Source organism: Gekko japonicus, unplaced genomic scaffold (genome assembly GCF_001447785.1).
Source record: "Gekko japonicus isolate JY-2015 unplaced genomic scaffold, Gekko_japonicus_V1.1 scaffold1660, whole genome shotgun sequence".
Lineage (NCBI taxonomy): Eukaryota > Metazoa > Chordata > Lepidosauria > Squamata > Gekkonidae > Gekko > Gekko japonicus.
The window spans coordinates 408,368-419,174 of NW_015171552.1; the positions used below are offsets into that span (position 1 = coordinate 408,368).

At 49.3% G+C, this 10,807-nt stretch overlaps 1 protein-coding gene across 1 annotated transcript in view; it reads left to right on the forward strand.

The window, feature by feature from the left end:
- OSBP (oxysterol binding protein) overlaps window positions 1-8,837 on the forward strand; it is a 14,250-nt gene extending 5,413 nt beyond the window's left edge. Inside the window, exons 4-14 of the mRNA XM_015419701.1 lie at window positions 1,296-1,494; window positions 1,674-1,776; window positions 2,975-3,029; window positions 3,728-3,859; window positions 4,063-4,308; window positions 4,552-4,672; window positions 5,131-5,234; window positions 5,396-5,491; window positions 5,867-6,048; window positions 6,390-6,610; window positions 6,883-8,837. Coding sequence (XP_015275187.1) covers window positions 1,296-1,494; window positions 1,674-1,776; window positions 2,975-3,029; window positions 3,728-3,859; window positions 4,063-4,308; window positions 4,552-4,672; window positions 5,131-5,234; window positions 5,396-5,491; window positions 5,867-6,048; window positions 6,390-6,610; window positions 6,883-7,025 — 1,602 coding nt within the window. The 3' untranslated portion in view covers window positions 7,026-8,837. The remainder of the gene's footprint in view (window positions 1-1,295; window positions 1,495-1,673; window positions 1,777-2,974; window positions 3,030-3,727; window positions 3,860-4,062; window positions 4,309-4,551; window positions 4,673-5,130; window positions 5,235-5,395; window positions 5,492-5,866; window positions 6,049-6,389; window positions 6,611-6,882) is intronic.
- Window positions 8,838-10,807: the final 1,970 nt, after the last annotated feature.

Below are 10,807 nucleotides of genomic sequence, written 5' to 3' on the forward strand. Positions count from 1 at the left end.
GAGTGGGTGGCAGGAGGGAGATAGGAGCTCCTCCCCACCACACCCTCTTCCCCCACCGTGCACACGCATGCTCCCCTCACTGTCCGGCACCTCCTTTATGTTCTCTCTCCTCTCCATCCGGTGGCCCCCCCCCCCCCGAAGATTGTCTAGCTACAGGGCTAATAGCGTCATTCTCTAAGCATCCGGAGAACCGCTGTGACTGGCACAACTGATCTGGCCTCCTAAGCCAAACTCCTCCTTTACTGAGGGAAGCCTGTTCTTTGAAGAGAGAATGACATCGTAGTGACATCATAACACTGTAGAAGGCTTAAGATTATGCCAAGTTCCTCAAGGAATGGAATGGGAGCCGTAGTTCAGTAGTCTTCTCATTAACCAGGGCTGCTATTCAGATGTACGGGAAGTCTCAGGGTGATTTCAAAGGGAAAGTTTAAAACTTTTGGTATATTTTCAGGAACAAAGACTAGCCTCATCTGGAACCTTAATCTTTCCCTTTTGCAAAACTGATACCCAATCTTTCTATTGCAATTCCACTGCCGACTATCCAGCACATTTGTCAGAGTGCCAGATGTTCCAGATCCCTGTTCTTGTTAAAGGAAAGGGTTGTAGGTTTTCCTCCACAGACCTCCAAGATGCAAGGGAAATAACACTATAACGCCTTTTGCTAGCAATCCAGGTAAAAAGGGTGTCTACTAAAATGTGGAGTCCAGCAGGGCCATCTATGCAGGAGCTGAAACTAGTTTACCCTTCGCCCTGAACCTTCGCTTTCCTGCTTCCAGTGCTGTCTGTGGAGAGCCCAGGGGGTCCCTTCTCTGTTGTTAAACTTTTGTTTTGTTTTACATTTAAGATGGACGGATCACCTAAGTGTAACATGAAAATACTTTTCTGCTGATTCTCAATGGGGTTTGAAGGTAGCATGAGATCAGTTGGTCACCACGGCAGTGTCAGGGAAACTTGCAAAAATAGGTCTACTTGTCCTTGCAGCATTTGGCCTGCTGGGTTGTGAAATATTTTGACTTACAGTAACAAAATTCACACTGCCTGTGCATGTGTTCCATGAGTGTGCGCAATGGTGTTTTCTTTGAGGGCGAGGCCAGTGCTGCATGCTCCTCGGATTGGGGAGGGGGGAGAGTGGCACATCTGTCACGTTTCCCAACAGCTCCTCTTAGGCCACAGGGTGGCATGGTTGATCCCGAGGGTCACAGGGACCTAAAGAGCAGGCGCAGCGAGAGGTGCGCAGGTGGGGCTCGGCCGGGGCCTGGGTGTTGAGTGTTGTCCCTGCTTGGTGCTCCACACAGGCTTGCCGGGACTTCCTGATGCTGGCCCAGACACACAGCAAGAAGTGGCAGAAATCTCTCCAGTATGAGCGTGACCAGCGCATCCGTTTGGAGGAGACGTTGGAGCAGTTGGCTAAGCAGCACAACCACCTGGAAAGAGCCTTCCGTGGGGCCACGGTACTACCAGCCAGTGCCCCGGGCAGCATGGATGCCAGTAAAGGTAGGGTTCTGCCGAGGGCCTTGAGCCATGTTCCCTCGGGGATAGTCACCTCTCTTGGTGAACTTTCTTTCTTTTGGTTTTTCCTACCCTCCCCCCTCCAAACCCTCCTGCTGAGAGATCCCAGAGTGTCCTAAGTAATCAAAACCAGGGAAGGCAATGTCAACCTGTTACTCTTACAGATCGATGTTACCCATCTAAGGGGGATCTGAGTGATGAAGATGATGACAATGAATTCTTTGACGCTCCTGAGAATATTGCAATGCCTGAAAACATGGGCCACAAGTGAGTGATTCCCCAAACTCCCTGAGAACCCTGCAGCCCTGGCTGTTGGCACTTAGAATACTTCGTCCCTGTGTCATAGGCTAGAGACTGAGAATTGACAGGTTCCAATGACTGGTCTAAGGACTGTAGAAATAAATTGAACTTGACAGGATCCAGGCAAAATCTCAACTGAACAGGTTGCCTGTCACACCCTCCTTCCCAATCGTGTGCATCTGTCAACTGGGAAGGAAGTTGTTCTGGCCTCCAGAGGGGAGGAAAAGATGAGCGAATGTGCAGCAGCAGCAGAAGAGGTGGAAGCATGATGGAGGGATTTGACTGTATGAAGCGGCTTCTCATGGAGTCACTTTATTGGTCCATCTAGCCAAGTATGGTTTCTGGCGGGCAGTTCACCTCTAGAATCTCAGGCAGAAGTCTTTCTCAGTGCTAGGGGCTAGCTCCTGATTTTCATAGGCTGTGGACAAGAAAGCGGCAAGTGAGCTGCCCTTCCCTCCCATTAGGTTGGCTGAGGCTTTGCTTGGTGGACGTTGATTTTCTTGATCCCCTTTTGCCTATTGAGCATAGTGCCGGATCCCATGGACATGCCTGCCCGGCACTGGCTTGCTGCCCAGGGACTGGATCTGTAGATGGCAAAGTGAGCGTGGAGCCTTCTGTGTGTGCTTTCCCACTGTGCTTATTAAAGCCCTTCTGCTCTCTTCTCATCTTGTCTCCGTCTTTCTCTCATGCAGCACACCACCATTTCTATGCCACCCTTCCCAGTCTGGAATGAGTGGAGAAGGAAGTTCTCACACACCCTTTCTCCATCAGGAACAGGAGCGACAAACATATTTGGCTGTTGCTAGGCAACAGTCTCACACTTAGAAATGACAGGCTATCCAGATGGAAGAGGGAGGGTATGTGTGGGACACTGCTGGCAAGGACCTCACTGGCTTTGGTGGTCTTATCTCTTTAGCAGGTGAAAATGGTAGAGAGAGTGAAAAAAGTAATTGGGGAGCCACGGCAAACCCCCTGAGTCTTTAAGTCACTCTTAGGCAAAACTGGCGGCCAGTCAGGCCTTAGCTGGGTGGGGATGGGGTGGGAGAGGGAGGGGCCATAGCATTGTTTGTTTTTGGAACCCTTTCTTGCTGAGTACAGTTATCTTTGTTGGAGAGGCTGGTTTCGCTTTCCAGAGTGTCTCATGCTGTGTCTCTAATTCTTTTAGACGAACTGGCAGCAACATTAGTGGTGCTAGCAGTGACATCAGTCTCGACGAGCAGGTAGTCCCCATCTTTGATTTGAGGGGTGGGAAGGAACCACTGGATTTTTCTTTAGATGATACTGAGATACCCTAGAGAATGAGGAAATTGAAACAGGAGTGTCTTTTGAAGCTTCTGGAGTGACATCAGTGTTTTAGTGGCTTGAAGTACAACTCCCTTGCCTCTTAAAATAGACTGTGTCTTCATGGAGGGTGGGATATTAAGGACAGTATGAGTGAGTTTGGGAAAACTAGGAGCCATTCTTGATGAGAGTGGGCAATTCTTACTCTGTCTCCTGATGTCCTGTCCGAACATGCCCAGAGGAATACCCTAAAACAAGGCTTACCGAAAAGGGGAGGGGGTGTTATCTCTAGGAGATGGTAGGCATACTGGAGACACGTGGTCATCTACCACATAAACATTTTTATTTGCTTTGCACAGAAAGTGACTCTTCAGGTTGACCAGAAGAACAGATATGAATCCCAAAAGGACTGGCTTTATTTATGTAATTTGTTGCCCATGGGGGGCGGGGGTTGTAAGCATTACTGCACGAAGAATGAATGATTCTGTGCACCACTTACTGCCTTATAGGTGAGGGTGCTGTAGAGGAGAAGAGCAGTTACATCTTGGGCAAGTAAAGGAGAAACCAGGAGACAGCAGGATTCAGTTATGAGCTGCACACACACCCTGGCTTGACTGGTCTTTTATTTATTTTCAAGTATAAACACCAGCTGGAGGACACCAAGAAGGAGAAGAGAACCCGAATTCCCTACAAACCAAATTATAGTCTCAACTTGTGGAGCATCATGAAGAACTGCATTGGCAAGGAACTCTCCAAGATCCCCATGCCAGTGAGTCCCCTCATTATAGTGTCAGTGGCAAGTTCTGGGGCTCTCTTTTATCCCCAAGAAGAGGAAGGTCAAGCTAATCCATGCTGCAGTAAGCTCTGTGGTGTGAGAGCTGACGTAAACCCCCACAGCATGTCTAGTCCCCATGTCAACATGATTTGTCCTGGAAAGATCTTCTGGCCTTAACTTGCTGCTTCTGCCCCCAGGTTAACTTCAATGAGCCCTTATCCATGCTGCAGCGCCTCACAGAGGACCTGGAATATCATGAGCTGTTGGACCGGGCAGCCACGTGTGAGAGCTCCCTGGAGCAACTCTGTTATGTGGCTGCTTTTACTGTATCATCTTACTCCACCACTGTCTTCCGCACGAGCAAGCCATTCAACCCCCTCTTAGGAGAGACCTTTGAGCTAGACCGGCTGGAAGAAAATGGCTACCGCTCTCTCTGTGAGCAGGTAAAGAGCAGCGTGCCTTCTTTTGAACCTGAACGGGGATTTTTGGATCCAGGGTAGCTCTCTTGATGTTTCAGTTTTAAGTAGCTGTAAGATTCATTGATTTGGGTAGAACGTTCTCCCAAGCTGAGCCTGCTTAGGGTCCCAGCTTACACCTATTTGGGATCTCTACATATCCCTGGGGGCTTTATGGCTGGAACTGGGCATCTGCTCCTTTCTCCAGCTGCCATCTGTCCTGTCTTCCAGGTGAGCCACCACCCCCCAGCGGCTGCTCATCATGCTGAATCCAAGCATGGCTGGACCCTTCGGCAGGAAATCAAAATCACCAGCAAGTTCCGTGGCAAATATCTCTCTATCATGCCACTTGGTGAGTCTTTGCCTCTGGATGCTATTGTCAGGACATTCCAGGAGGGCCTGGTGGCTGAGTTCAACCAGATATCCCCATCTTAGACCAGATCCTGGTGGTCTGTTCCTAGCCATCTGGGAAGATAGTGAGCTCTCTAGTCTGTCTGTCTATCACCAGATGTCTTTCCTTTATGTATGTGGCATAATTGGTGTATATTGTGCATTCATCCTTTCAGCACCTTTTTCTGGAATGTATGTCTTCTTCAGAGTTCTCACAAGCATAAAAGGGGTGCTTCTCTAAAAGCAAAATAATGGGCAGATCAGTTAATTCATTAGCTGAGCCTGGATTTGAATGCAAGTCTTCCAATACTAAGTCAAACATTCCTGTCTCAATGGATTTTGGGTACTTTACACCACAACCTAGCAAAGGCCCTCTTCATCAGCAGAGCGCCGTCCTGATCACTGATTTCCTATTTCTAGGTACCATCCACTGTATCTTCCATGCAACTGGCAATCACTACACATGGAAAAAGGTCACCACCACAGTACACAACATCATAGTGGGCAAATTATGGATAGACCAGGTGAGTCAACAATTGAAAAAAAACTCTTGTGGGCAGATATATGTGCTTAGAAAAGATGGGAGCCAGGAATACTGAAATCCACTTGCAGACCTGTATTGTATTGCGTTGCACATATGACAATGTGCCTACTTAACTCTGCTCTCACAACTTCTTCCCTACAGTCTGGCGAGATCGAGATTCTGAATCACAAGACCAGTGAAAGGTGTATTCTCAAGTTTGTTCCTTATAGCTACTTCTCAAGAGATGTGGCCAGAAAGGTAAGAGGCCGTGTGCACTCTGATGGTTCCAGTGGCTGTGAAGGGGAAAGGGCTGGTCACTGCTTGGTGGCAAGAGGGGTCTCAGACATAATCTGTAGGGGCCGCATGTATAGCAGTAACCTTCCCAGTAGGGCCTTTGCAAAGTGTCCTTCGAAAGCATCGCCATTGCTGGGAGGCTGCTTGCATTGTTTGGCACTCGGAAAAGCCAGTCCGTTAGACAGAGCAGCACTTGAATCCGAGGGGGACCCCCTTCAGCTTCTGGGTTAGCCCGGGGAAAGCTGAAGCATGGTCTTTCTAGGGTTTATCAGTAATCTTGCTGGAAAGAGTATCGTGAGAACTGTTCTCAATGACCGACGTAACTATCTCCTGTTCCAGGTCACTGGAGAGGTACTAGATTCCTTGGGGAAAGTGCACTTTGTGCTACTAGGCACTTGGGATGAGAAGATGGACTGTTTCAGGGTGACAGCAACTAGCATGGAGAATGGTAGTGAAAGCCGGCAGAGAACACACGAAGCAGAGGACAGTAGGGTCTTGCTGTGGAAGAGGAACCCACTCCCGTGAGTAAGGAAGGTCGCTTGGCTCCCCCAAGGGGGTTGCTGATGCTGCCCTTTGGAGAAATGCTTTCACAGTCACAAAAGCCACAAACGGACTTTATTTTTAAATGACAAGTAAGATTCTCAGGGTGTGAATCTCTGTGCTTCTGTGGTGTTGTCATAGGGTATGGACAGCCATCGATAGTTCTGAGTCCAGGACCCAGAGGGCCGTGCATGATCCCCCATCCCCCCTGATGACTGCCATTAAAGCAAAGTTGTGCCGCACTCCTGTTCTAGAATTTGAACTGGGCTGCAAGTCAGAGCCTGGCTGCTGTCTGATTTCTCTCCTCCCTCTCCTTATTCAGGAAGAATGCCGAGAACATGTACTATTTCTCAGAGCTGGCTTTGACGCTTAATGCTCTGGAAAGTGGTACTGCTCCCACGGACAGCAGGCTTCGGCCTGACCAGCGACTCATGGAGAATGGACGCTGGGATGAGGCCAATGCAGAGAAGCAGCGCCTTGAGGAGAAGCAGCGCATCTCCCGCAAAAGACGTGAAGCCGAGGCCATGAAGGCCACAGAGGAAGGTAAGAGTGATTCTCATCATCCCTGAAGGAACGTAGCAGCCTGCAAAGGTGCCATGCTGCTCGATCCATAGTCTGGCTAGTCCAGTATTGTCATGTTCCAGGGGATGGCTTGAACTAGAGGGCCTTCTGCGGGCAAAGCACACTGTCCGTAGCTATTCTCCTGTGCAAGGAGAGCACCTGGGACCACATGGGTAAGGAGAGAGACCAGCCGAACGCCTTGTTAATGAAAACCCTCATTTGTGCTCGTCCCCTCCACTGTCTTCTGTTTGCAGGAACTCCTTATGACCTTTATAAGGCACTGTGGTTTGAGCGGAAGAAAGACCCAGATACCAAGGAGGTGGCCCACGTCTACAAGGGGGGCTACTGGGAGAGCAAAGAGAAACAGGACTGGAGTATGTGCCCTGATATCTTCTGAGCTGGAAGCAGCTGGACTATTGAGAAGAGGAGGAGGAAGAATGGGTAGCAGAAGAAAGACGGAAGGGAGCATCTGATCATGTGACTTCCTGCCTAGTGCTTTCCTCACCAAATCTGTCTGTCTTAACCAATCACTTGTTTTGAATCAATCACCCAAAGCAGAATCCAGCAGTGGTGATTGGCTGGGTTGCCTTAGCTGATTGAAGCTGGTGTCTGGATCCCTAGGTGGCTGGGGACATGTCTGAGTCGAGGACTGCACCCTCCGCGTCCCCATTGCTGTGCTCACAGCCCTGCACATTTGGGGAGGAGGAAGAGGGGAACAACATGGTGCTGTATACAGTTTGCCTCCCTTTCCTACCTTCAGATAGGGACAGTTCAGTAGCATGTAGGCAAGACCATGAATGTGTGCTCCAAGGCATTGTGGGCGGCGTGGTGGGAGGGAGATGGAAGGACGTCCTGCAGTTCTGCCGTAAGGGTTGTTCTGGTTCTTCCACCCACCTGTCAGACAGCCTGTCCTTAGGCACGGTGTCAAAAGTGAGTGAGGCCTCTGAAGCACTGGGTGTCTTTCCAGGAGCAGTCATCTGTCAGTCCACTCTGGGAGCGAAGCAGCTACTGGTGTCCTAGAATTGGCATGGGGGGAAGAGGCTAGCTCTGGTCCCAGCGGCACCAGTTCCTTTGGGGCTCATTCAGATGTCCGCGCAGTGGCAGGAAACTAAACTGTTCTCTCTCCTTCTTGACCCCACACCACTTGAGACCCCAGTATATTCCCCACGTGCACTCTGCTGGGACACTACGATACAAGATTTCCTCTGCCTAAAGCCCCTGGCAACCTCTAGCTTAATGCACACCTGTTTATATGTATATTATATATATGTAGAGAAAAAGAGAGATCTAATTTTTGTTTTGATCCCCCCGCCCCATTCCTCTCCCATCCTGCGGACCCCATTTTGTAATATGTGCCCTTCTTGGTCTCCTTCCACTGCCCCCATACCAAGGGAGATGTTCTGCAGAAAGAGTGATAGTGGACAATTACGTGTCTTGCCTCTTCTTTTAAAAAATGCCATCTGATGTGGAAGCTGAAGCTTGGTAGCATCAATCGTAAAGTTGTGCAGGCATAAACTAGATGTCCCGCAACACTGTTGAAAAAATATGAACATTGTGGGAATTCCCAGCTGGTCTTAGACAACTCTGGTCACATCTGCCAAAGCTGGATCCTAAGGTTGAAAGGGTGCTGCCACCATGTGTAGAGATGGATAAGGGCACAGCGGCTGCCCCAGCCAGGCTTATACGTGGAGGGGAATGTGAACGGCCAGGCAGCCCCGCCCTTGGCTAAGGATCAGCAATGAGGTGCCTTCCTCCTGTGTGTTTCTCCTTTTTGTTTTCTTTCTGTCTGTTGACTTTTGAACTTTAGCCACTGAAAAGGGGATGGTGGTTCTGCCCATGGCTGCTTGCCGGTGACCGGGAGAAATGAGGCCATGAGCCCTGCTTTCCCAGCAGCAAAGTGCAGTGTTGCTGACTGGGGAAGAAGGGGCTTTGGATGGGGTCTCTGCATTATTTGCTGCTTGGATTAAAGTCTGTTCTTTGCAGCTGGTGAAGGCTGATACTCCCTTGGATGGGTTAATGGCAGGCTTTAAACAGAGAGAATCCCTGCAGTTCTATTTTTGGGGTTTTTTTGCCTTACTGTCTTTTTTCCAAGAAAACTAAATTAAATAATGAAACCTGAAATATCCAGGTTGGGGTTTTGTGTGTGTGTGTCTCCCCTGCTTAATGTTCAGGCTTAAAAGGGCTTAACGGTATATCCTCCTCCTGCTGGGTGGCACGTAGAAGATTGTGCTCCGTGCAGCTTACATCTTTGCTCTCTTTCTCTTGCAATGCCTTTGACTTTGCTGGCTGTGGCAGATAGAAGCTGTGTAAGCTTACCAGCCTTTGTGGACACTGCTAATCCTGTGTGTCGCTCTGGGAAGGCTTGAAACGGGCTGGCCTTGGGAGTCTGCTGGGCGCTGTCTGGAATTCACATGGCTTACCAGAGGAGTGCACTGGAGGGGGATCATCGTCGGATCTAGCCAACAATCTGATCCAGGATACTTTCAGTTCCACTGGTCTGTGTCGGTAGCTGCTGCTATTGGGGAAAATACTTGCAGTTACCAGCTGTTAGACCAGAGAACTCTAAATCAGGGTATAGTACTGTATTTAACTGAGCATGCCTGGGAACATTTATTTGGAGCATTTATTTGCATCACGGCCTGGTTCTTTCGTAGGATCAGATGGTGACTGCTGCCTACAACCTTCTAGTGCCTGATGGCTCATCAGGTAAGCTGAGCCAGGTCTAGGACTGGCAGGGTGAACCACAAAAAACATCTTTAGGGCTAAACGAGAGTCAGTTCCAGTGGGGTGGTGAACCAAGGCTTTTGTCAGAATCCTGGTTAAATCAGTTCTCAACACCACTCACTTCGAAGAAAGTTTAGTTTATTGAGACATTGAGAGATACCATACTGGACATGAGCTTTGTTAAGTCTGGAGGTGAAAGCACAAAGATTGCAGATATATTGTGTTCAATCAAAGGCACTAAAGATCAGGACCCAATCACCCCACAGTATTTGCCCGCCAGAAATAACAGTCAACTGCCCCCCCCCACTAAGCACGTACCCCTCTACAGAAATAAGGCAGAACAACAGGTCTCTGCAACACAGTATCTGGCACATCAAAGCATTTAGGAAAGTGAAAGCATTTTGGTCTTCACGCCCCTCTCCCCCTCCTCCTTCCTCTGTCAGGCAAGCTATAAAATGCATAGTGAGCCTGACATACTGATGCCCTCCCCCCCCCTCCCCCAAGACCTCTCACCCCTTTGTGAGGGTATTTGTTACGGAATGCACGGGTTCAAGAGGGGGCTTTAACATGTTCACATTTCACCCACTCGTTATGCAATTCATCAAAGTCCTTCCATTTAATTAAATAGTACAGCTGGTTCTGTCTCAACTTAGAATCAAGGATCTCTTCCACTTCATGGTGAAGTTCACCATCTATCATTAGAGGAGGTGCAGCAGCTGGACGAGGTCTCCACTTGTTTGGGCCCGGATCCCTTTTCAGTAAACTGAAATGAAATACAGTATGAATATGCCTCAGAGTCTTGGGTAAATCAAGTACCACTTTGTTCAAGACTCTCAACACTTTGAATGGGCCAATATACTCCCACCCCAATTTCCTCCCCGGCGGGAGCCCCTTCAGATTTTTTTGTGGAGAGGTACACTGAGTCCCCAGGTTGCAACCCCCATTCAGGAGCTCTCTCTTTATCAGCTTGCTTTTTGTAATCCTCTTTCGCCTTTCTCAGAGTCTCTTGGATCGTGGACCATCGTTCCTTTAAGTCCCCCCACCACGATTGCAAATCTCCCTGTTTGGGCTCCTGAGTAGTCACCGTGGGGAGGGGGCCCCTTCATACCCGTGCACAGCTTTAAAGTGGGAGAGGCCAGTGGCACTGTGCACTGAGTTATTATAACTGTATTCCACATAAGGGAGGAGGTCGACCCAGTTGTCCTGCTGGTAATTGGTGAAGCACCGAAGGAATTCCTCTACCACTTGATTCACCCTCTTGGTTTGCCCGTCCGTCTCTGGGTGATGGGAGCTGCTGAGACCTTGTTCTATCCCCAATACCTGCAGCAGTTCCTTCCAGAACTTAGCGATGAACTGCGACCCCCGGTCTGAAATGATCTTGCAGGGGAGGGAATGCAGCCTCATAATGTGGTGCGTGAAGAGCTTGGCTAGTGACTTGGCCAAGGGCAGTTGTTT